Source organism: Mirounga leonina, unplaced genomic scaffold (assembly GCF_011800145.1).
Source record: "Mirounga leonina isolate KUSES-001 unplaced genomic scaffold, KU_Mleo_1.0 Mir_170, whole genome shotgun sequence".
Lineage (NCBI taxonomy): Eukaryota > Metazoa > Chordata > Mammalia > Carnivora > Phocidae > Mirounga > Mirounga leonina.
In genome coordinates, this window is record NW_023270433.1 from 5,140,431 (window position 1) to 5,167,277 (window position 26,847).

General features: G+C 43.2%; 1 protein-coding gene across 3 annotated transcripts in view; it reads right to left on the minus strand.

Annotated features, from left to right (window-relative positions):
- NUP214 (nucleoporin 214) overlaps positions 1-26,847 on the minus strand; it is a 102,344-nt gene that overhangs the window by 73,336 nt on the left and 2,161 nt on the right. For 2 of the 3 annotated variants that reach the window (XM_035015597.1, XM_035015600.1), the window contains exons 2-17: positions 25,433-25,628; positions 24,692-24,843; positions 23,649-23,847; positions 22,911-22,981; positions 21,408-21,471; positions 20,842-20,945; positions 19,036-19,142; positions 18,140-18,206; positions 14,223-14,349; positions 12,968-13,129; positions 9,226-9,673; positions 7,549-7,724; positions 5,352-5,449; positions 2,494-2,580; positions 2,144-2,293; positions 1,067-1,225 (exon numbers count right to left, since the gene is read on the minus strand). In XM_035015597.1, the coding sequence (XP_034871488.1) occupies positions 1,067-1,225; positions 2,144-2,293; positions 2,494-2,580; positions 5,352-5,449; positions 7,549-7,724; positions 9,226-9,673; positions 12,968-13,129; positions 14,223-14,349; positions 18,140-18,206; positions 19,036-19,142; positions 20,842-20,945; positions 21,408-21,471; positions 22,911-22,981; positions 23,649-23,847; positions 24,692-24,843; positions 25,433-25,628 (2,367 nt within the window). The remainder of the gene's footprint in view (positions 1-1,066; positions 1,226-2,143; positions 2,294-2,493; positions 2,581-5,351; positions 5,450-7,548; positions 7,725-9,225; positions 9,674-12,967; positions 13,130-14,222; positions 14,350-18,139; positions 18,207-19,035; positions 19,143-20,841; positions 20,946-21,407; positions 21,472-22,910; positions 22,982-23,648; positions 23,848-24,691; positions 24,844-25,432; positions 25,629-26,847) is intronic. The other variant, XM_035015599.1, reaches the window with a different exon arrangement.

A 26,847-nucleotide genomic window follows, 5' to 3' on the forward strand; every position in this document is an offset into this window, starting at 1 on the left:
GACAAGGATCATTTTGTTCCTTTTCCTACCATTGGTCAGTTTACAGGTATGGGATGGAAATGGCAGAAAGTGTAGAGTCCGCAGTCTCAAACTCCCTGAGGCAGGAGGGGATTCATCACACTCACAGACCTCACATCCTAGGTGAGGAAGTTCAGAGCGGCCAACCGTGCACCCTCTCCTACCAGGACTCTGGGCAAATGCGAGGAGGGAGGAGGTAACCCCGCTAAAGCTTGTGATGCAACAATTTTCAGTAAATTGAAAGATGAAAACAAAAACCAGATTTCACTACAACAGAGAATAAGAATAATCATAAATGAGAGAAGTGACTCTGCTGAAGTATGGTGTACAGGAAAGAGCCCCAGCAAGTGGAGCTTTCCAACTGTTCACTCTTTTTTTTTTAATATATATGTATTTTTAAATATTTTATTTATTTATTTGAGAGAGAGCACATGAGAGGGGGGAGGGTCCGAGGGAGAAGCAGACCCCCCGCTGAGCAGGGAGCCCGAGGCGGGACTCAATCCCGGGACTCCAGGATCATGACCTGAGCCGAAGGCAGTCGCTTAACCAACTGAGCCACCCAGGTGCCCCCAACTGTTCACTCTTAACTAACATCATCATCATGGTCAAGCTCCTTAGACCATGGGGCCCAACTTTCTTAACTGTATAATGGGATCAGTAACTCTCATCTTGCAGAGCAGTTGGTTTTGAAGTCTAGAAATAACGTGCAAAACACAGGCAGCACTGTACTTAGCGCTCAACGAGTAGTTGTGACCTGAAACCTTATTATTCATGATTTGATTTTTAGGTATATTTTTTTTCAATGGTATGCTTTCTACCAAGCTTACAGTTTACTCAAGAATTCTAACGTTAGTTTTAATTCTACAAAACATGAAGTGGAGAAGTGCTGTTTTCATGGCCACGGCCAAGGACATCTATGGAAAGTGGGCAAATTATTCACAGGAAACCAACAATTTCCTAAGGGCAGGCATCCGAATCAAGACCTGACAAAGGAGAATGACTTGCAGGAGTTGGTTTTAAACAGCTCATTTGGGCTGGATTCTCCTACCTGGAGCTGGGCTTCGCTCTTGGGGTCCAGGGGTCTCTTATAGAGCAAGTGCAGATACCCAGAGTCGCAGTCCCTCTCGTTTTGTTCCCTGGCTTCTTCCACACCAGCAAAGCCCTCAAGTAAAGTTGTTTTCAGGTTACTGATATCTCCATGAAGAGACTAGAAAAGGTACAAGGGCCATATTGAGACAAAGAGTAGCATTTCTGAGAAACAAACCTTTCTGTCCGGATCAAGGACAACGATTTGGTGTTTCTCAAACAGCTTACATGCTGCACCTGTGAGTACACAAAAAGAAATTCATACAAAAAAGAAATTCACTGCTTGGAAAGACAAAAACACAAATATTCACTTTTTTAAAGTTATTTTTTCTTCCTCATTGAAAACCACATATTCCAATGACCAGAAACTCAAAGAGTAAGAAAAGCTACTGGTCGTACCTAGAGTCCCACTGCCTGAAGACAACCACTGCCGACACCCTGGAGAACTCTCCTCTTTCCAAGGAGAGTTCAGAGCAGGGCTCTGGAGGCAGACAGTCAGGGAGTGGCACATGGTAACTGGGCAGCTTTGGGCAGATTATTCCACCTCTCTATGCTGAAGCTTCCTTACTTGCAAGAGACACAGAGCAATAGCACCTACCAAACAGGACGGTTTGAGAATCAGCAGTAATACTTGATATTTTTACATTGTATATGCTCATAAACCTCTTTACTATAATCTAACAATTTATTATAAAATATGGTAAATTTTCAAATATACCTAAACTAGTAACTATAATAAACTTTAATGAATGGCTGGTATTTGTCAATGGGATAGAAACTATTATTATTCCATTTTCTATATGAGAAAACTAAAACCTAGAGTAGCTACATTAACCTGCCTAAAGTCACATAATTTGTTAAGTGCTGAAGATAGGATCTGAACTTGGGCATTCCTAGGTAAACTACTCATGCTTCTATTAAAAAACAACAAAAACCCAAAAAACAACCACACAACACCAGGGTCCTTGAAGAATGGAGTGCTAGGAGAGCAACTTTCAAAGTGCAATTCAACTCAGGAAGAACGTCAGTAAGCACAGACCTCCGTGGTCTCTTTAATCTCCAAAAGAAAGGCGTGCAGGTCGTCGGATTCCGTTCGCAGCATCTTCATCTCCTCCGGAGTGCCCACTTGGAAACAGGCTTTGGACGTCCGGGCTTTCAGCTCTCCCAGCTCCTTCTGAAAGTGCGCAATCTGCGGGAGCCAGAAAAGAGGAAGGCCCTCAGTCTGAACGGGACAGCGGTGCTGTCATGGCTCCTGGTCCCTCACAGCATGCAGCTCCAGGGCGCACCGTGGCCAAATGCCAGAACAAAACGGTCATGCACGAGTCTGCACTCAGAGCCAGTCTCACGGTCAGAGCGACTTCCGGAAAAAATCCGCAGGAACGACTTTACCTCCTCCCCGATTCCAGCCATCACAGGATCTGGCTCTTTCCACTGATGTCCCTGCTTTTCTGCAACAGGAGGCTGAGGTGGTCTCGCCTGAAACGGAAGGCCCAAGGTTGGCGATGCACGCCCCCATATGAACGGCTCCTTGAAGCAGCTACTTCAGTGCCGGGCACCCTCGCGGTACAGTCACTGCTCCCCCACCCCTTCTTTCGAACCGTACTGACAGGGGACCTCTTGGTGGGAGGCATGCTCTAGACAGTGGGGAGGGGTGAACAAGACAGAGGCGGTCCCTGCTCTGCTGGAACCTAGGTTCTACTGGGCTAAGACAGGTAAGAAGTAAGCAAGTCAGATCATTTCAGCTGGTGACAGTGATAGGACAAAAGTAAACAGGACCTTAAGAAGAGAAAGGGGGCACGACTGGAGAGGAGAGGGCCCAGAAAGCCCTCACTGAGCACAGTCTCTGACCTGAGTCCTGAGGTAAAGCAGAAAGCTACGGAAAGTTCTAGAGGAAGCACCCTCCAGGAAGCGAGAGGCGCAAGCGCAGAGAATGGGAGGCAGGAAAGAACTCTGGCATGCTGGAGGCCAAGAGATAAAGTAAATGCGGGCCCAGGGAAGTCGGTGGGGATGGAACTGGAAAGGGCTGGTCAGATCGTGTATGACTAAACCAAGGAGTCTGAATGTCTTTCTAAGAGTGGTGAAAAACTACTATTGGAGTTCCGGGAGAGTTTGTTCTTTGATTTATGATTTTGAAAGATCCCTCTTGCTGCTAAATCAAGCACAGATGTCAGTGAGAGGGAGAAGAAATAGGGAAACCAGTCAGGAGGGTAACGAGGCAAGAGACAACAATGGGCTGAAATAATGACGCTAACAGGGGCAACAGATGTGGATTTATGCCACGCACACGCCACATCAGAGTACAGCTGACAAGATCTTCCGCTACTAAGGACTAGGGGGAGCTTCTGTTAAATAGAGGGATCCAGAATGACTTCTGGGTTTGGGGCTTGAGCAAACCACCTGGAACAGGTTCTGGAGGAGACAGAAATCAAGAATTCTGCTGTAGAGACGTTGTAACTTGAGATGGCTTTTAGATTATTTGATACCTACAGCAATTACCATATAAAGGATTTTTAGACTAAATAAGCAATCATTAAAACAGAAAACATTAATCTAATAAATACCACGTGTCGTGCACTATGCCAAAAGTTAGACTTATAAGCTGGGCATTTACTATGAACCCCATAAAACAGCAAGCATTTATGTAAAAGTCCCACAAGTCAAGCATTATGCCAAAAGCACCTGTAAATAGGGCATTTACTGTGTGCCCTGTGGGGGTGTGTGCTGAGGGCAGGAGTGAGGCTGGTGGGGAAAGAGAAGGAAAAACCATGACTCTGGTCCTGAGGGCACACAAGTCAAGTGGGAAAGTGACATAAAATTCTCTTGAAGTTAAACCATAATAATAAACTGAGGTGACAGATTGTATATCTAAATATGAAAGGAAAATAATAAAGCTTTTAGAAAAACACAGGAAAATATCTTTTTGACCTTGGACCCAGAAATAATTTCTAAAACAGAACACAAAAAGCACGAACCTAAAAGAAAAGGTGATATACTGAACTGTATTAAACATTTGTCATCAAGACACCACAAGCAGAATGAAAAAGCAATTACAGAGAAAGTATTTGCATTATGTGTGCACACGTGCATGTGTGTACCCGACAAGGAACTCTTACAGAAATCAGTAAGAAGACAGACAACCCCATAGAAAAATAGATTAAAGACTTAAGAACAGACACCCCATTAAAGAAGCTATTCAAATGGCCAAAACCACATGGAAAAAAGGCTGAATTTTAGAGGTCATCAGCGAAATACTAATTAAAACCACAAAATACGACAATAAAAAATGAAAACTAGAAAGACCAGTGAGGATACAGAGCAGCTGACTCTCATATACTCCTGGTGGGCATTTACTAAAGAGAAATATACACAGCAATTCCACTCCTCTGCGTACGTCCAACAGAAACGCATTCGTATGTTCACCCACAGACCTATGTTGTGACCCATGTTCACAACAACGCTATTTGCGGTAACTTAAACCTGGAAGCTCTTCAGATGTCTGTCAGGGGTAGAATACACACTTGTAGTATAGCTGCATTCCATACAGCCACAATGATGTGGATCAATCTCACAAACATAACGTTGAACCAAACTGCCCGATACAAGAATACACACTGTGTGATTCCATTTTAGAGAAGGTAGGAATAGGGCAAACTAAGTTCCACTGTCAGAAATCATAGCAGGGAGCCCCCTTCGGCAAGGGGAGTAACTAAAAAGGGCACATGTGAGGGAGAATTCTGGGGTCCTGGTAATGTGCCATTTCTTGACCTGAGTGTTGGTTACCAAGGCATATTCAGCTGGTGTACGGGAATACTTTTTTTCCCATACGTATTATATGCCAATAAAAAAATTAAGGAAAATGATGTTATGGGTAAACTGAGATGTTATGGAAAGCACAGAAAAAGATGGCAATGGATAGATTTCTCAGGTTCTTTGGGAATGAGAGAAAAAAATCAGGTACTACAGTCTTTTCAGGCAGAGAGAACACAACAAAGTGAACAGCACAGCACAGACAAGCTCAGGAACCAGCAGAGAAAACAACGCTAAGACTCTGGGGTTGAGATAAATGGCTTTTAGGAGCACACATTATAAATGTTCCAAGCTCATACTTTAGTGCTTCCCATCACATAGCTCTGAGTACTATTTCAAAGGTATGAATTCTAAAACACGAAAACCAATTTTATAATAAACATGCATGACGGGGGCAACAGATGAATATACACACCATGGTAAGTCAGGTTTGAACATACCTGGGGAGAGCCTGACTTTGCCACTGGAGGGGTTATCCTGGGTGACTTCTGTACCATTGAGGGCACGGGGCCTGGGCTGCCCTGAGTAGACCGCCCTGCTGGAATAAGAGGTCAGTGAAAACAGAGAGCATTTCTTGCCATTATTTCTCCCAGCACTGCCCTTCCCTCAAATCTAAAAAAAAAAATAAACTTCTCAGTGTCCCCGGCCCCCGTTTCATGGTTTTTGTTACCAAGAGTAGCATCTAGTTTGTTAGGCCTGTTCCAAGATAACAAAAAGCTAGATGTGAAACTCTTTTATAGAGCAGATAAAACTGGGATGTCTCTGATAGTAGTAGGTATGTGCAGTTTTGTGCAGGCCCAGGAGGCTGGCCATGCGGCCCATCCTTACTCCCCAGAGACTTCTGTTGCACCTCTGGGAACTGGGGACAAAGTTTAAATAATCCCATTACCTTGTAAGAACTCAAAGGGTCTTCAGGACCCTACTGGAGGTTTCTAGAAAAAATCTTGCTCTTTTGCACATTAGAATCACCTAGGGAGCTTTTAAAAAACAAATATACCAAAAACTCATACCCAAACCTCACCGCCAGAGAGCCTGATTGAACTGTTAGGGAGAGGATTCCCCAGGGAGTCTAGAGTGCCACTGGAATTATAATCCAATAAGCCAGGACCCTCCAAACTTTAAGAATTAAATAATGCCAGCGGGGAGGGGGGTGGAGATCTGGGTGGTAAGCAATGGAAATGGAGACCGTGTATGTGCATCACAGTTCAAATTTTCTCTCCCACACTGAAAACAGATGTGAAAAGACTAAGGCAAGACTCCTTAACTTTCTGGGTCAGAGACAGATATCTTTCAGAATTGGAGGGAAAGTCCTAGAATGGGGTGACTTTGGCAAACTCCACAAGGCAGTCTTCTCTCATGAGCAATAGGTAAGATAGGCAAGAGAGTTGATTCCAGGAATTCACAGCTCAGTGCCTGCTCAATATTTACCAAGATAACATTATTCCTGACACTCAAACACTAAACGGTTACCCAAACATGTCTGGCTATGTATCATCGCTGACATTCATGAAAATAACCCACTTAAAAACTGAGACAGACCTGGCAAACACCATCTAACCACATGAGCAAATTCACATTACTCACATCAGGACAAGACGACATCATGTGATGTGATACCCATCACCTATGTGGTATTACTGCCCAAAACGTTTAAATAGAATCTCATCGTGTGGAAACAATCAAGTCCAAATTGAGGGACTATTCCCAAACTACTGGCCTGACCTCTCCACAAACATCAATGCTGAGAAAGATGAGAACAGCAAAGAAATATTTGACAATGAGACTAAAGAGAAAAACTGGAATAGAACATGTGGTCCTTGACTGGAGGGAAAAAGGCCATAAAGAACATTATTGGGACAACCGTGGAAGTGTCAATGTGGGCTACAGATCAGATTATGGTTACATTTCCTGGGTGTGATAATGTATCACGTACCCCTGTATTTAAGAGGTATGTGCTTACGCGTTTAGGGGTGAAGTTTCTGTGACTAACTCTCAAATATTTTATTAAAAGAATGTATGCTAAAAAGACACAAAGCAAATGGTGCAAAGTGTTACCAAGCGTTGCCTTGGTGGAGGGCACAGTCTTCATTACACAGTTCACACAACCTTTCTGCAGGTATGAAAGGGAAAAAAGACAGACCAGGTACATTTGCTCGTGTAGTTGTACCACGCACTTCGATCCAACCTGGTTATGAGAACTATTTCCACTTGTAATCTTTATTTCATAGAACTTGCTCACAGTTGGGCTGAGTGTGAAAATCACAGTCAGCCATCAGAAGCGAGAAGCCTAAGAGTTACCGCAGGCTTTTCCTCCTCTATGGAACTTCATGAATTGTTCTACAACTGCCCTTCACATAGGGCAGGCTCCACATGAAGACAGATGTCACACAACAAGAGACTTGTGTCATCAAGTACACTTAGCTCCATGAGAAACATCTGGAGAGCCAAGGGTGGCTGCACCCAGGCCGCGGCAACCCTCCCAACGGAGAGTACAACCGTCAGAGCTCACCAGTGTGAGATACAGGAAGCAAGAACGGCGATCTAGTCTGACTACGGTGGCTAGGGTTCCTAACAACTGAAACACGCAAATGTCAGAATTCGGGGCTGAGCTCTGCAGCAGTTTGCTTAAAATCATACCTGATGCTGAGGGAGAGACTGAGGACTTCGAAGACACAGAGCCAGGTGGTGCTGAGAGCGGCGTGGGGTGGCCGAGGGGTCCAGAAGCAGCCGGCTTGGAGGCAGAGGGGAACGGCAGTGTCACGGGCCCACCCTGGGAGCTGATGGCAGGAGTGGAGGGAGCCACGGCAGTGAACCTGAAATGGCGGCCCGGCCGCGTGAGGAGCGCCTGCGCTGAGGCTCCTTCACACTGGTCGTGAACAGTGCCACCAATGGGTGACTCACTGCTCCTATGGGCTTGCCTTCGTGAAACATAAATGTTTAGCTATTGCTTACAAACGGTGAACGCTGCAAGGCAACATTTATCTTATCTTCTGCGTATTGAGGAGTCAACTACTCCATGAAAATAACGAGCACCTAACATGAAGGAGAAATGAAGTTTATCGGGACGTGAAATATTTTTCTTTTATCAAGCCAAGTGAAAAAAAAAGGAGGCTGGGACTCCATTATACTTAGGAGGGGCTAGTATTGTCCTGCCGAGGAAACTACCGAGGACTCGCTTTGGGGCACTCACCCCCTCTGGGGAGTGAGAAAGGCAGAGGGGAGCAGATCACCGGCTTTGGGACGCTCACGGGCATGGAAAGTTAAGTCTTCCCTACAGAGCAAAAGCCCGGAAACAATCTAACTGTCCAGCATGAGTGGGCTGGCCAGAGACATTTCAGCGAGGCTACAAAGTGGAATCCCAGGCAGCCGTTAGAATGAGGTGGCCGTGTGACAACGGGAGCAGCGGGGGCGACAGCGAGCACCGCCTCTGCGGCAACGAGAGCCAGCAGACAGGAGAGCGGGCAGGCTGGGAGGGGTGTGCGGTATCAGCCACCACTTTCTGCAGGAGGCTTACACTCCAGCGGGGAGAACACAAGCAGCAGATAAGGAAGTAAAAAATGGGATCTGAGTGAGCTGGTAGGACCACATGGGGAGGAAACGGAGGACCGTGTGAAGGAGTCTGGACTGTCCTGGAAAAGAAGTGAGAAGCCCCTAGGGCCCGTCAGGCAGGAGAGTCACCTGACACAGGTACAACTTCACAGATGACTGTGGTGGCTGTCACTAAGCAGTTCAGAGAGTAAAGGGGAAAAGGACTATGAGAGATTCATCCCCCCACCCCCCACCAAGGACATGTATTCCTTATTGCTTCATCTTTTAAAATAATATCAGGGCGCCTGGGTGGCTCAGCCGGTTAAGGGTCCGACTCTTGATTTTGGCTCAGGTCATGATCTCAGGGTCTTGAGATCCAGCCCCACATCAGGCTCCATACTGGGCGTGGAGCCTGCATGGGATTCCCGCTCTCTCTGCCCCTCCCTGTGCACGGGCCCTCTCTCTCTCTCTATATATATGTAAATAGAAAATAAGGAGAATCTCCTACATTTTAAATCTGAAAAAGCAAAAACAAGCATATAAATATAAACCTCTAACGATTTAAAAAAAAATTCGAAGAGACTCTTCTGGACTCCATCCACTGATTAAACACAAACATTTTATGTTGTTTAAATTCTTACCACTTGCCATTATTACTTTGGAAAACAAGAAAAAAGTGAAAATCTATTTGTAACTTCACCCACAGTGCCTCTATTTCCAGTGAATAACACGTGATATTTTTACTCATGCCACAGAAGCAGCAAACTTTCTTCAAGTGTTACTTACTTCTCACTAAGGTTGACCTTGACTGAGGAGGCTGAGGGTGGGAAGGCGGGCTTCAGTCCTATGTTTGGAGCAGACACGCTCGGCATCGGTGTGCTTTCCAGGGCAGGCTTAAAACCCGAGGATCCAAAGGAGAACGAGGCAGCGGATGGCGTCATGGGAGAGGCTACAGGGGTGGGAGCTAGGGAGGCTTGAGGAGGAGGAGCAAAAGAGAAGGTGGATGCGCCCGAGCCACTGGCATATGGAGGGGGCTCGCCTGGGACAGAAGCAGATGACTTCAAGGAGGAAGAACCGAAGGAGAACAGTGCAGGAGCTCCAACAGCAGAAGGCAAAGAGAAGGTGGAGGGGGGAGCAGCCAGCGACGAAGGTGGACCAGGGACGGGTGCCGCAGGTGCTGGTGCGTCGAGCTTCTGTGGGGCTTGAGAGGAGGTTGGGGTAGTGGGAGTACTCCCTGCAGTGAACAAAATGGAGAAAAAGGAAGGGAGAAGTTAGCATCGTAACAATGGAAGTCCACACAACAGAAAGCAAGTGGAAAAGGGCTCATGGTAGAACGAAGCCAGAATGAATGTTCAGTCCTAGTTCAAGAGGGGGAAAAAAGGGAGTGGGGTGGATGGTGGACTTGCCATAGCAAACTTTCCACATGGTAAGATGGACAGAACTTGGAAGGAAAAAGAAGACGGGGAAAGACGTTAGATTAATAGGACTTCACGGACAGGGGGGACAGAATGCATGTCTCAACGTTACAGTGAAAAACCATTTTGCAACATTTCACAGCAATCAGGAAAAAACTTTCATTCAGACCTCCACTTCATAATAGTCACTAAAACCAATTCCAGCTAAATTAAAGATGTCTACACATACGGAAGCACATGTATGCGTGCCTCTCAAAACAAAGGAGGCAAAAAGTGAGTCAAGTCACGAAGAGTCTAACAACTTGAAATTTAGAACCAAAAAAAAAAAAAAAAAGAAAATCACAAAAGGAAAAGATTAAGATTTGAGATTTGACTGAGTAAAAACGGTTACATAACTAAAAAAATCTGTAGTAAGTAACCATGTTTTGTATTTTCTCAAAAAGCTCATACAAATCAAGATAAAGAAATTTCAAAACCTTGATATAAGTTGAGAACCTAATTCGTAAAATAATACTTCAATCTGTCTAATCAAAGAAGTGCAAATTTAAATGACTGCACATTTTTATTGTTCTCTAAATTATCAAAATTTAAATATGTATAACCCCCTATGTTTGGAAGGGAAAAATGAACCTGAAACCTTTTACACCAGTACCTAATTTAGCATAACCTTTTAGAAAACACTTTACCATTGTATCTCAAAATCATAAAAAATAGATTTAGTAATCCCACTTCTAAGAATAAAGCCTACAAAAATAACCTAAGACATGATAAAGACATTTAATACAACCCAAATGGTAAAAGATGTTCAATGGAATAGTAAGCACTCTTAAATGAATCCCAAAGATTACTTAAGAACCTAGAAACAAAATTTAAATTAAAAGCCTGCACACCAATGATGTATACAACAGGATTACAACTATGAAGAAAGATGTTTATGAAAAAACACTAGAAGGGAAGGCAGGTTTAAATATTTTTCTATTTTCCAAACTTTCTATAAACATGTTAATTTGCCAAATTCAGTAACTCGATAAATAAATAAGAAAGCAATATTTTTTATCAATACATTTGTTATTGGGTCTTGATTCTTCCAAACTGTCTGAGCTGACTGATAATTTACCTTCATTATGTCAAAAGTAATGAAACACTTAGGATACAAGTATGAAAATATTTCCGAAAAAGAAGACCCCAGTAAATTGCCACTTTTATGGAAGTGTAAAAATGCAAGCAAATTTATTGTTAATACTTCTTTCACACAATAAATATGGAACCAGAGACAGCTAACTTCTTTAAAGACATGAACATAGAGATGTTCATCACTTCCACGCACATTCAAAAGACCAACGTGAAAAATATATGCCAGACCCGAAAGAAATCAAGAGGCACTTTCCTAACATATGAAAACCCCCGTGATCATTCACCCCAGCATCCATGGAGCTGTAGCATGGAAATGGGCAGAACCATTAACATCTCCTGGACCCATCGCCTAGGATTTAGCTACAGCTGGCAGGCTACTTTCTCCCCCTTCCAAGGCTCTCTTCCACTCATCTGAACATGGCTGCCTCCTCTGGACCAAGTGTGAAGGAAGAGGGGGCTTTCTCTAGGAGAGGTGAACAATAAAACTAGCCTCTGCCTGTGCTCAGGGGTTTGATGGGCTAGTAGCCCCCAACTTCATGGGGTGTACTTCTTGTGGACAGAGACAGACTGTGCAACTGAGTGTAGACAGTGCGTGGTACTCAGGAGCACTTAAAGAAAAAAACAACTCAAAGAGGATACACTGTAGATGATGAGATGCCCCAGCACAACGCTAATACAGACTATGCGCAGTCACCTGGTTTACTACTTGGGGTCACGCTGCCAAATGACAGGAGCCCAAGTGTCTTGGTGGCTCTATTTATGAACCACCCACTCTGCACTGGGAAGCAGCAAGAAAATAGTGTCAACCTTATCCAACCTGGCTAGTCAACATGCTTTTTCTTAGATAGAGAACTGGTTACACCACACATTTTTTCACCAGAGATAGTTATATAGTCACAGAATTCACAGAGAAATAGTGGTGAAATTTTAAAATATGGAACAATCCTCTTTTAAAAAGTTTTATATTTTGGGGGCACCTGGGTGGCTCAGCTGGTTGAGCAACTGCCTTCGGCTCAGGTCATGATCCTGGAGTCCCAGGATCAAGTCCCGCATTGGGCTCCCTGCTTGGCGGGGAGTCTGCTTCTCCCTCTGACCCTACCCCCTCTCATGCTCTCTCTCAAATAAATAAATAAAATCTTTAAAATATATATATGTGTATATATATATGTGTATATATATTTAAAAAAAAGTTTTATATTTTGTTCTCACAAATGATACACTGTCACTGTGAAAAATGTGAAAATACAAATTAGCGTCTGCATGTGTGCATTTATGTATATAAAGAATAGGCACCAAAATGTTGACTATGGCTACTGCTTGATGACTGATGGGCTCTTAAGTGATTTTTTATTTTCTAATTTTCCTCCAGTAAACATATACTACTTAAGCAATATTTTCAAAGAAGAGAAGGAAAAAAAACCTAAAGAAAATTAAATATAAACAAAATCTCCATGTTCCCACCACCCAGATATAACCACTATTTAGATTTTAACATCTACCTTTCTAGTATTCCCTAGGTATATATTTTTTTCTCATGAGAAAAGAATCATAAAGTATATAATACTTTCTCATGATATATTCCACTAGCACTTTGTCAACAAATGCAACATTTTTAAGTTACATGGCATTCACTGTATGCATGTACAACCACATATTTAACCAATCCCTCAGGACTGCACATGTCTCTAGGATTCAGACCATATAATACAGGGTGCTGTAACAGGATATTGTTGGTAGATCACCTGATGGGATCCATCTGGCTGGGCTTCATTTTCCCTAAAGGTTGGAGAATAAAGCTTGTGGGCAAGGGGATGCAAGAATGTGCATGTGTTCAAGGAAAAGTTGGTCCCTGCCTCTTTAAGACAGACTGGCCCGGTGAAAAGGACCACTATATGTCCCTACACAGTGTTCATCCTTGGCAACAGTCTGGAACAAGCCCCTGGTATTCCCTCTGTGCCAGAGCAGGAAGAGACACGTACCTGACGACTTGGGTTGTCGCTCTCCTTCTAATGACAGCCGCTCTGGCGTCTTGATGAGGGACCTAACCCCAGGATTTTGATTGATCATATAAAATGGACAAAGCACACCATCTGTTGAAAGTAACATAAGAACTGGAGTGGGAGGAAGAGTCTTCTCATCATCTGTTAAAAAAAAGAAAGTGCAAGTGAAAAAACAGCCAAGTCATGAAGGGCTTGGGTGGGAAGGGAAAGACTGCCCTGAGCGAGAAGGGGTGTCGCAGACTGGCCCCAACAGTAGCTCAAGTCTGTTTGTTCCCATTCACACCCGAACAGCCTCTCGAGCATCAGCTCTTGAAAGAGAGCTCCTGCCATTATTGACTGCCACTGTCTTGCCGGGCCCCGCAGGGGAGCTCCAGCAGACTGCGGCAGCCATGACTGTCCCTAAACTCCCATGATTTTTTACGAGTGTCTCAGTGTTCAAGATGTTCCCCTGACCGAGACAGGCGTCTCTAGGAGGGGGCAGGTCTAGCAGAAAAGTGACGGACTACACACTTTGGAAAACACATGGAAGGACACAGAAAGGTGAGTCAAACTACTTTATATTCATTCACAGTTGAATCCTAACTTGTATTCTGTCAACTAAGATTTGAAGAGAATCAGAGTAAACGAGCTAAGGAGACCCAATGATCTGACCAGGGAAAGGACAGAAGGAGCTTAGCGGTGCTCGATGAGGACACCTCTCTACGCTGAAGCGCCGAAGAGCAGAGAACACGTGTTCCGCGGCACGTGTGCAGCTCTGCCACGATCCAGCAGGGAGAAGACACACTCAGAGCACACACTCAGAGCACACACTCAGGCCCGCTTTGGAAGCCAGGTGCCTGAGGTCCCCATTCTCTAACCCATATCTTCACACCAAGCACTGCTATGCAGGACTGGGCCAGGCAGCTATTCCCGTGGGAGGCCACGGGGGAACTGGAGTGCTCAGAGAAACAGGGTGATGAGATCCCTGTTCTGGATTTCGCCCACATGCAAAAGCACGTACAGATACGCATGTACGCGCGCAGAGTTTGGCTTTTGTCTTATCAATGAATGTCCATCAAGTGAATCCAGTCTTGTCACAATGCACTCTGTATCACTCAAGTGGAAATGTGCCACCAGAAGTTAAAAGTGCCCCACAGAGTAGATCCTGTCACGAACACGCAGAACAGGATTTAAATATCAACCACCATTACAAAGAAGACCACTTCTGCACTGAGCTATGTCAGGCCATACTTACTGATGGTGATTTCCACTTGGTTAGTATAGTCGATGGCAACGCCCACGGGCAGCGAATCGTCACTCTTGTCGGTCACAGGCAATTCAGCTCGACTAGAATCCTCCAGAAGCCAAGATTCCCAATTAATCTGGAAAAAAGAAGATGAAAATGCTATGTTGGGGCGCCTGGGTGGCTCAGTTGGTTAAGCGACTGCCTTTGGCTCAGGTCATGATCCTGGAGTCCCGGGATCGAGTCCCGCATCGGGCTCTCTGCTCGGCAGGGAGTCTGCTTCTCCCTCTGACCCTCCTCCCTCTCATGCTCTCTGTCTCTCATTCTCTCTCTCTCAAATAAATAAATAAAATCTTAAAAAAAAAAAAAAAAAGAAAATGCTATGTTGGTTAGAGCTTTGCATTGGTTCTCCCGTTATTCAAACAGGAGAGAAGAAAAGACAAGTCACTTGGTTTAGATTTATGTATTGACTAGACTGAAATCTGGGAAGATGGTCTAAAAGCCATGAGCATCCTAGCAAGTGAGGGGTTAATTTTTCAGATTAACCTATGTATTCCTGGTATACCATGTCCCTGCCTTGTGAATAAATAATCACTATCATGAACACTTTCCAAGGAACCAGCCACCCCAACTAGGTAGATTCCTAAAAATGGTGGGTGAATCTTAATACCTGCACCAACCAGTTATTAGTTGCTCCTAGAAATGTGGGACTGGTACCAGGAACTCCAGTTGATTGCTACTGTGGTCTTCAGTAGTGTGGCTTATAAAGCTGGCCAGATGCCCTATGCTCACTTATCCATGGAGAGTTACCCTTAGTTCTTGTCTTCCCAGATCTTGGCATTTCTCACACGGGCCCCTCTTCCTGCCTTTGGGGTCCTTGAGAAACCACTAAGTTTCTTATGGTGTCACCATACGCAGTATCTCGTGACCTACTTTGTGAGAAGAGGAATGCCTTTTCCCCACCCTCGCCTTTAGCACACCTTCCCCCACTCCCACCCCCTGGCTGTTGTCATCTGGCTTGTCTTTTGCAAAATCAAAACTCGTACTGTTTACAAACCACTAAGTCCTTCCCATAAACTCCCCTTCTGCTTATGTCTATGCTTGAATGGGCTGTATGCCTGCCAATAAATGATTTCTGATTTTTTTTTTTAAAGATTTTGTTTATTTATTTGACAGAGAGAGACACAGCGAGAGAGGGAACACAAGCAGGGGGAGTGGGAGAGGGAGAAGCAAGCTTCCCGCGGAGCAGGGAGCCTGACGTGGGGCTTGATCCCAGGACCCTGGGGCCATGACCCAAGCTGAAGGCAGACGCCCAACAACTGAGCCACCCAGGCGCCCCCGGAGTCCCCCTTTAGGTAAATGTGAAGTAGGGACACAGCAGTGTGTGTGTATATATATACACACAGTTCTGAGCTGATTTTCCCCATGCCAGTTTTTTGTTTTTGTTTTTTTTTAAGATTTTATTTATTAGAGAGACACACAGCGAGAGAGGGAACACAAGCAGGGGGAGTGGGAGAGGGAGAAGCAGGCTTCCTGCCGAGCAGGGAGCCCGATGTGGGACTTGATCCCAGGACCCTGGGTTCATGACCTGAGCCAAAGGCAGACACTTAATGACTGAACCACCCAGGCACCACCAATGATTTTTGATTTTTAAAATCACTACATTTACGTAACTTTCAGTGTTAACCAAAACTGGGCAGCATGAATCAAAAGGGAATAATGCTCCATGAATAACAGAGAAAAAAGCAAAAAGCTGTTTAGGAAAGGGAACATAATCATACTCCATGACTTAGCTATGGTGTGAACAATAGTCACATTCACAATAATGTAAACAAAATTGACTTCAACTTTGAAAAACAATCTACAGACAAAATAAAAAAGACTTAATAATCACTACAGAACAGAATGTAAACAGTACGAGTTTAGATTTTGCAAAAGACAAGCCAGATGACAACAGCCATGGGGTGGGAGTGGGGGAAGGTGTGCTAAAGGTGAGGGTGGGGGAGAAGGCATTCCTCTTCTCACATAGTAGGTCACGAGATACTGCGTATGGTGACACCATAAGAAAACGAAGGTAAAAAATATTACTTACGGTTACAAAGGTAACCAACAGAAGAACCTACAATAGTGCTGTAAGCCGAGAGGAAGGATGAGAATTTAAGGGCCACATGTGAGCTATATCCTTACCTGCCACAACAGATGCTAAGGTCTAAAATCAATAATTGCTAACTAGTGATGAAGCACATTATTATTTTTTTTTTTTTTAGAAGTGGGGAGAGAGGCAGAGGGAGAGAGACTCTTAAGCAGGCTCCATGCCCAGCACAGAGCCCGACACAGGGCTCTATCTCACAACCCTGAGATCAGGATGTGAGCCAAAATTAAGAGTCGGATGCTTAACCAACTGAGTCACCCAGGCGCCCTGAAGATTATTTAGAGATAAGGAGGTAATCTTTAAAAGTAAAAATTTACAAGATAAAAAAGGTCCCCTGTAAACAGGGCTAGATAAGGATGGGGTAGGGCAGGGGTAATATTTTTTTCACTTATAAACCCTTTCTACTATTTGATTTTTTAGCCACATACATAAATTATCCAGATAAGATACAAAAATACAAGTATATTTTAAATGTGTCAGTACAGAAAATAGTTGTGCTCTTAGGAAATTGTTACTAAAGACAATCTAAGACTTCACATCAGACTGCTGAACGCTGGCCTGTGACCCCAAAGTGGCCCACCCTAGGTACTATGAGAGCCACACTTACAATGGACCACCTTGCCACCCAGAGAATGAAGGATAAATACTGAATGGTTGGCGAAGCCTAAGTCTCTGTGTGTGGGGCGCACACGTTTTTAAATTCAAGGCAGAGTTTTAAGAAGAAAAGTTTCCTAGGGTGCCTGGGTGGTGCAGTCAGTTACACGCCTGACCCTCAGTTTCGGCTCAGGTCATGATCTTGGGATCGAGCCCTGCATAGGGCTCTGCACTCAGTGCAGAGTCTGCCTGAGTTTCTTTCTCTCTCTCCCTCTGTCCCTCCCCCCTGCACCTGCACACTCTCTAAGATAAATAAATAAATCTTAAAAAAAAAAACAAAAAACGGGGGACGCCTGGGCATGGCTCAGTAGGTTGGGCGTCTGCCTTCGGCTCAGATCATGATCCCGGGGTCTTGGGAGCAAGTCCCACATCAGGCTCCCTGCTCGGCGGGGAGTATGCTTCTCCCTCTGCTTGTGTTCTCTCACTCTATGACAAATAAATAAATAAAATCTTAAAAAAAAAAAAAAAGAAGGAAGAAAAATTTCCCTTTCACCACATCCTTCTATGGTCACTCTGTATAACCTACCTTGGTTTAGGATGGCTTACCACAATCACCTCAGCCCAATTCCTCTCTGCAAGGAGGACAAAATGCCAGAAAGAAGGTGGGTGCTTACACACACAGGTGCTTTTAGCTCTCTGGTGGTTTTTCAAAGTGAAACAAAGTATTGTTGGTGAGTCACAATTTGGTACGATCTGCATGTTTCTCTCCATTAATCAAGGATGGGTTAGAGGTGACTGAACAGAAGGGGCAGGTTCAAGCAACAGGAAGAAAATAAAGATGGTAAAACAAAACAAGGCAGAAAACCCTCCTACACACCCAGGTGTGCTCCTGTGGGAAGCTGATTATATCATATGTTTCCACAGATCGTGAGTGGATCGGGAAAGGACAGGGCTTTATGACAGTGGAGGCGCTGCTGAGTCTGAAACCCGTATCTGTCCAGGGCAATATCCAAAGCACCTGGCCAAGGCACTCTGTCACGTCAGCCAAGTGTCAGCTTTGCTCTCACCCAGAAATTCATCCAAAGGGACGTGGCTTCATCTAAACGTTCTCCACATAGTTAACTCCCTCTAGAATCTTTCTCAGAAAAGTATCCCATGGAAGTGACCAAAGAGTGAAATTTACCTGATCTGTCTGTCGAGCAAGGATACTGACTTCTGTCGAAGCCGCAGATGCTGCCAGCACTAAATCCCTTCAAGGAAGAAAAGTGGAAGACGGTTAAATTGAAACGTAGCAACAGCTCTAACCAGACTTGAGCCTGCGGTGGCATCCATGAGGACTTCTCGAGATGTCAAGGAAGAAGGTGAGGTTTTCTTCATGGCTGAAGAAAGGTGAGAAGATTTTAGATGTAAAGCTTAACTTCTTAGTTCATACGATAAAGCCCTGACGAAGGTCAGAGACACAACAAAATCAAGTCGGAATTTCCAATAAATCTACTGCCCTGTAAACAGAATAATCTGGTGAATTTTCAGAAAAAAAGCTTTGTTTTAAGCTATCTATCTTTCAAGGGGAAGCTTCTGCTCTCAGAGGAAAACTTTCAATACAGTCCTTAAATATCAGTATTGTAAGTCTTCACGGGTGTTACTGAGAAAACAGGGTTTTTAAGATTAAGTATTCAATCTGGATAATTTAAGATTGGGGAAACGAAGTAGTCAGAGAGGCGAATTATCCAGCATCAGAGCAAAATATGTTCAAGGGCATCTCAATTCTCCGTTTTCCTTTCCTCCAGAAAAGAATTTCAGGAGTGCCTGAGTGGCTCAGTCGGCTGGGCGTCTGCCTTCGGCTCAGGTCATGATCCTGGGGTCCTGGGATTGAGGCCCACGTCGGGCTCCCTGCTCAGCAGAGAGCCTGCTTCTCCCTCTCCCTCTGCTCCCGTGCTCCTGCTCTCTCGCTTGCTCTATCTCAAATAAACAAATAAAATCTTTAAAAAAAGAAAAGAAAAGGAAAGAATCTCGAAGTTGGAACAGAGCGATGCAGGTGGGACCCGACAGAGAGGAGTCCCTGCTGGGTTCTCAGCTCACCATTCTTCGATGTAACTGAGGTAGTAATGGTGCTGCCTCTCTGTGCAGCTGCCATAGCAGGGCTCCATAAAGTTCACAAAGATCTCTGGGTGCTTTTCTTCTTTCTTCTACAATAAACAAAAGGAGAAAAAAAAAATCCCACGTGCAATTTTTCTTTAATTCTATACAGTTAAGGATCTCGAAAAAGAAAACCACTTATGTTTTATGAGAAAATTCACTCAAAAATCTATGTCCAAATATACAGACACGCTAGAAAGGCAGAGTTGAGCAGTTGGGCAATATGAATGGTGACCACTAACCAAACTGGATTCAAACTGCCTTGTCACTTCCTGGCCATGGGACAAGCATGGATAGACTGCTCGGCCTGTCTGATACTGTTTTCTCATGTCTGTACTGGGCCTGCTGAACTTACTCCACAGGCTGCCTTAAGTGTGGAACAAAATTATACCTATAAAGCTTCTAGCCCAGGACATGGAACCTAAGAAAGAGTCCATAAACGCCAGAGCTGATATTATCCCTGGGAATAGAAAATCTTAATGAGCTCTTGAAATAAGGACCTTAATAAACATATTTTTAAAATTAAACATTATCAGGAACCCAAAACTTAATAAAAACAAGGCCCTTTTCTACATATCACTGGCAAAGATTAAAAATGCTATCACTACATCTTGACACACTCGTGGGGCAACTGGGATCCCCACTGGTGGGAGATGTATAAACGGCTACAACTTTTCTAAAAGACACTTTGGCAACGTTTTCAAAAGCTTAGTATATACCACTCAACCAAACTCATTTCTAGGTATTTATCTTAAAAAATAAACATAGTCACATAAAAGGCACATAAAAGAACGCATCATGGTATTCCTTAGAACAGGAGAAAACTGAAAACAACTTCAGCATCCAACAGTGAAAGAGCTAAATAAATTATCTGTCCAAAAAGCCACACACAGATTGTATTCACTGACTTAGAAAGATGCTTACTATTTACCACGAAGTTGCAAGACAGAATAACTCATGCAACTCCCACTTTTGTTACGTTTAGACATTTATGTATTTTTAAACTTTTTTTGGACTTTGAAAGCCAGTACTGATTTGAAAACATAAGCTCTACCTCGTTTGTTTTTTTTAAATGCCACTGCAATTGAGTGACATTTTGTAGATCCTGTTATTAACGTTCTTCCATGTTTTCAAAATGACTTACTCCCTTCGGTCATTCCACCCTCTGCTCAAATGGCTCCTCCTCAGAGGCCTTCCTTGAGCACCAATCCACACTGCACCTCTGTCATCATCTGCTCCATACCCTTCACTGTTCCCTCCATCGCCCTTGTCATTCCTTGATCTACGCTTATGTACTGACTAGCACATTCATCAGAATGTCCGATCCACAAAAATAAGGACTCTGCCTCAGTCACCACTGTATGCTCAGCTTTAAAGCAGTGCCTGGCACACTGCAGGCATCTGAAAAACATCTGATCAATATAAATATGTGAAAGAATTGTAAAAATCAGTGTTTAACTGCTTTTCTAAAACCACTTTATCAGGTTAACAGCTACCAGGGCTCCCAGTTTACGGTGTAAGCAAAAGCAACTTTTAGAGCTTTTTTCACCTTACGACTAACCAGGAGAATATGCTGTAAGCAGACACCATAATTTTGGCCCCCAGGCCCATGGTGCAGCATTAAAGTTTTACACTTGAAGTTGTACCATCCCTGCCAGCAAAAAAAGGAAACTAAAGCCAAAGCCTTGAACTTTATTAGAGGACCTCTATGATTCTCAAAGGACAAGGATGTCCCTTTTATACACATACCGGGAGGAGAGCCATCACCACATCTGGAGAAGTTTCCAAGGTCCCATCTGCAGCAGCATATACGATTGTGAAGACGTAAGTACCAATCCACAGCACATCCAGAACTGAAATACATAAACTCTAATAAAGCATCTTATGTTTGGAACAGCTCCTGTATGTTAAAAAATTAACAACTCATGGATAAAAAAATCAGAGTGCGATAGTTTTAACTAAGGTCCAGATTTCACTGGCTAAATATAATTCACAAACACAAAGAATTCAAGAAGCCCAAATTCATCCCAAAGTGGTATTTTTTTTTCTGGCAGATTGTAAGGAGGGCAAATTTTTAAAGAATTCTAATAAAATATCAGGATCCATTTACTGTTATTTACCACGAGACACAGGTGTGTCTACCAGAGCATTATTGTTACGCCAACTTAATTAGCTAACTGTAATAATGGGAGTATTCATGCAGGAGGCACTAACAATTTCCTGAGCGGGCATGTAGCTGCATTACATGATGTGAAATTTCTGTAATACTGTCACCTCATTAGAGGTCGACCCAGTAAGAAAAGCAGATGGGTTACCTCTGACAGGATGATCTGACTCATAGAACGGCGGACAAGGAATAACTTTTTTTTCCTGCAAAGTCTGAAAGAGATTTGGGGGTGGGGAGGGGGGAGAGTGTCAAATGAAATAAACCTAAACCATTGAAACTCTGTCAAATCCAGTATGTTCCCTCCAGAAATCACTGTGTTTCATCTTCCCAGCCAGGAGAGACTGAACGCAGGGCAGACTGAATGACTGCCTCCAGGATCCCGTCCTATTGAAATCTCCCACAAATGTGTTCAGGCGTAGAGAGAGGATGCTCAAGGCGATGCCACGTACACCAGCAAAGCCACACACGCTGACACGGACAGCCACCAATAACGGAAGACAGAAGTAAGTTACGGTACATTCACACAGTGGATTACTCTGCAGCCATTCAAAAGAATGAAGTGGTTTCATATATGATATGTTGGAAAAAAGACCCTGATAAAGTATTATGTTTAAGACAAAAAAGGCAAAGAGCAAACCAATAAAATTAAGCCAATTATCTTTTTACAGGCTAACGCCCTAAAAGAATATGTACCAAATTTCATATAACAACTTTCTGCAATAACAAGAAATAAAACCTTAACCTCAAACCCACACCACTACATTCCGGGCTTTACACCCACAGAGAACAGTCTCTCGAGGAGAAATGCATAGCAACATAGGCCTTGGTATTGCCTGTGGACCCCTCCTTCCCATAGAGGCTTGACTGAACATGTATGCATCCTTTGTCAATTTATACTGAAGAATATCTATGAATATCATCTCAGGAAGACCACAGGGAGAGGATGACAGAGTGACAGGGGCATCCATTGTCTTTGGTGCCTATAGTTGGAGAAATTGAAGCTTTGAGATGGATTCAGCTAGCAGACAAATAATGCTATGCTTTAACTGTTTTTTTTCCCTTAAAGTTTGTTTGTTTGTTTATTTATCTGACAGAGAGAGAGAGAGAGAGAGAGAGAGAGAGAGAGAGAGAGACAGCAAGAGAGGGAACACAAGCAGGGGGAGTGAGAGAGGGAGAAGCAGGCTTCCCGCGGAGCAGGGAGCCTGATGCGGGGCTCGATCCCAGGACCCTGGGATCATGACCTGAGCCAAAGGCAGACGCTTAACGACTGAGCCACCTAGGCGCCCCTGCTTCAACTGTTTTGATGGAATGTTTTTATGGAATGGATTGGGAATACAAAGTTAGAGAACACTGTAAAGTATGACCAGTGTGTACAGTAGACATGTAATGCATCTATACACAGACTATTTGTATAAGCATCCAGAGAAGTCTGGAGGCTACCACTAAATAAAACACAGAGCATGCCTCTGGAAGGACTATGGGATAGAAAGGAAGAGTTCCACTCTTTCCTGCATTCACTTGTTTACTGATGAATTTGTTGCAGTGATCATAAATTACATTTTAACAGAAAAAACATCAATGAGCCCCCAAACCGTCCCCAAAAAAAAGTGGGTAGCTTAAGAAAAGGGCTGAAGTCCAAGGCAAGACTCACGGGAAGATACTGGACCACAGTTCCATTCTGCTTCCCCACTGCCAGCTGCTTTCCTTTGGGGCTCCAGCACACTGAGCAAAGAAGAAAATGCTGCCAATTAAGCACTGAAGAGAATGGAGCAAACCAATGAGATCTGTACTGAAACAGCCATATAATCACCACTTCCTGTTCCTCTGTCAGTCCATGGAAGACAGTAGGATCATCCTTATTTGGCAAAATTTAAAAAAAAAAATCATTTTGATGATACAAACCAATTACGACTTATCACTGGACCATTAAATCGACTTCTAAAAATGTTTTTTCAATGAAGTATCATCCAGAAAGCTGGAAAGTACAGAAAACTCTATAGTCTTTAAAGGAGAACAGAGGTTTTCAAGTATCAAGAAATCATTCTCTTACTCATATTCGATATTTGTAATGCTTTTCCCATGATGGTACAAATGACTTTCAGTGTACCATCCACTGCCTTTGTGGATCCAGAAACAATCATTCTCAAAAACATATTTCTAAACCCGCTATACCGAAATATTTTGTTCTCCAGAAAACCCACACACATTCAAGTTAAATCATGTCTGCTGTTTGGCTTCAAACATTCACTATGGAAATAAAGAATACTCTCCACTTCTACCAGACAACTACAGATAGAACAAAAAACCCCATTTGCATTTATTTCCAGAAATTAATTTTTAAGTAGATTACCATTACCATATGTTATGGAGTGAAAGCCTTATTACCCACCAGATGTTACTGCCACTGTGGAAGGGAGAGTCGCACACACTTTCACTGTTTCTGTGATTTGTAGGACAGCAATGCTGCCATCGGCCAGACAAACTGCCATCATGGAGGGAACAGTGGGGTTCCACTTCATATCGATCACCATGCCTCCTGCATCTTTCAAAAGCTTATGATAGGCAAATGGGCGTTTTTGCTGTTTAGCCTTTTAAAACAAATGCCCAGAAGCAAAAATAAATTGATAAATTAATAAATACATATACATTTAATAGTCAAAAAAATATCGAATATGCAAGTTTTCTCAAATTATAGTTCACTTTTCTCCATGACGATGACCAAAAAAAAAAAAAAAAATGAGCTCTACACAACAATTTATTTGTTACAGACTATTTCAACACAACTTTGAAAAATGGCAGGCAATTATTCTAGCACGCTGGAGGGACTCCCAACCAGGGGAATATACAAATGCAAAATAATCAGTAAAGAGCCAATACAAGATTAAAATCTTGGCTCTGCTTCTTAATAGTGTTGGGTCCTTGGATGTTTAAATTCTTTGGGCCTGTCTCTCCATCTATAAAATGAAGACAAGAGCACCTATTTTGTGAGGCCATGGTACATACAAATGAGGACATATAAAGCACAGGGCCTGGCACACAGTCAGTATAAATACTCAAATTATTGACAATTTTCATTATGAAACTGCTTGGAATGGAAGAACACTAGCAGAAGAGGTCAGAGACCCAGGATGTAGGAATTTCTGACATTACTGTTAACTCTACAGCCTTGGGCAAGCCACCTAAGGCTCCCTGGGCTTTGGCTGTCTCATTTGCAAATGAGAAAAAACACCTTGGGGCAATGTTATGAAATAATTTCTTGAAGTCCCTTCTATCTCAAAGATCTATGATCCTACAGTTAAGGACTTTCTTTAAACCCATACTTTAATCTAAAAAATGATTCCAAGGGTCAACCCAGGAAATTCTAGGTTATGATTCAATACCAGAAAATCTTTTCAGGTCTCATGCTGACATTACAGTTTGCCAGTAGCTTACCTCATTTGAAAATGTGCGAACATCAAAAAAAGCAATAATGGAACCATATTCACTGGACATCATGCACACGGAGAGTGTGAGGTTATCACAGCTCAGGGCCAGGTGATGTATCGGGAATTTCATAGGAACCAGCAAGCTTTGAACTTTATCAACTAAGAAAACATAAGAAAAGACAAAGCAGAAGCAGAAGCCACAAGCCCTGTATCCAGGTCTATGTGAAACAATTTTCATATCTACATAAACATACAAGCATACTTTGATACCTGGTCATGCAGATAAATCTTAGCTTTCTTACAGATATAGAGTGATGCATTAAATTTCCCAGACTCTTCCTCATAAGACCTAGGGAAACTGTGGCTGTTGCCATTGTTAAAAATAATACCCTATACCCATATTTTTGCAACAATGCTTCCTATTTGTTTGGATGGTACTACTGTGCGAACTAAAATGCCATGCAAATTAGAGATCCAGAACCTAGGTTCAACTGAGCAAAAATAAAAGCATGGTAGAATGGTCAATTCTTCTTCCTTCTGAGCTCAGAGGAACAACTCACCAAAAGGACCAAAGAGAACAAACAGAAAGCCTTCCAGCATCCTACCTGGAACTTACTCTTCTTGGGGATCAACTTGAAGACTAACAGCAGTTTTAATTTATATACTAGAATGATTTCTTGGGAAAGACACTACATTAGCACTTTGCTACATTCCTCTCTCTACTGTGCAACAAAACTAAGTAACTTACCTATCTTATTGGGATCATCACCAGGTTTATTTTGAATCAGAAGATTTTTGGTGGGAAAAATCTGCAACCCACTGGCTCCACCAGCAAAGACCAGGCCATACTTGTTGGACACGGCAAGCAGACTCGAGCGTTCCTTGGGCAACTCCTCAGGTGAGTCAAAGATTCTCACCTTCTTCAGTGCTCTAAACTGAAAATCCTGTTGTTGAGGGAAGAAACCAAGATCAATTCAGGGAAAAGAGGAGATTAAATCATGTCTGTCATTATATTCCAATAGACCTAATTCCAGTACAACAGAAATAAATATTACCCTGAGGTCAAGGGCTGTGTGGCTCAGTGTTTTTAAGCTTCCTGTGCATACTGTGGTACCTAGCATAGGGCTTATTAATGTTTACTGAATGAGACAAAGTTTTAAAAATTCTTTCATGAAGCCTTCCTTAACTAATCCAGTTCACACTGATCTTTTCCTTTTCTGAACTCCTAGTTTATTGTCCTAACCACCACACACGCTGAACTTCAATTCATAATCTTGTCCTATTTCATGGTATGTATTGTCTCATGACCCAGAGTGGTGCTTAATAACTGTTGTTAAATATTGAAAACAACAGGACGCCTGAGTGGCTCAGTCGTTAGGCGTCTGCCTTCAACTCAGGTCATGATCCCAAGGTCCGGGGATCGAGCCCTGCATGGGGCTCCCTGCTCAGCGGGAAGTCTGCTTCTCCCTCTGCCTGTCACTCCTCCTGCTTGTGCTTGCTCTCTCTCTCTCTCTCCCTCTCTCTCTGAAAAATAAATAAATAAATTTTTTTTTCTTTTTCTTTCTTTTTTTTTTTTAAAGATTTTATTTATTTATTCATGAGAGACAGAGAGAGAGAGAGAAGCAGAGGGAGAAGCAGGCTCCCAAGGAGCATGGATCCCAATGCGGGACTCGATCCCAGGACCCCGGGATCATGACCTGAGCCGAAGGCAGATGCTTAACCATCTGAGCCACCCAGGCGCCCATAAATAAATAAAATCTTAAAAATATATACATATTTTGAAAGCATCACCGTACTACAGTTAGTCTGAACTTCCAGTGCAGTACTCAACAACAAAAAATACACACACACACACACACACGGAAATAATGACCACAGAATAACCAAATCCCAAGAACTGACTTAACTGCATTAACTACTAAACAAAATTCCATCACAGAAAAGGACAGGTATGGTCAATCTCTTAACATTCAAGACCTGTAAACATACCTAGATGCTATGAGGACATCTAAGCCCAAGTCCAAAGCCCTAGGCTATAAGGCCAGGCATGGCTTGATGTGTCCACCTCTGCAGCCTCACCTCACAACTCTGCTTTCCTCCCACAAGTGCGCCATTACCTCTGCAACCCCCAGGGCCACCTCCAACCCAGACCTGTTTCATTCA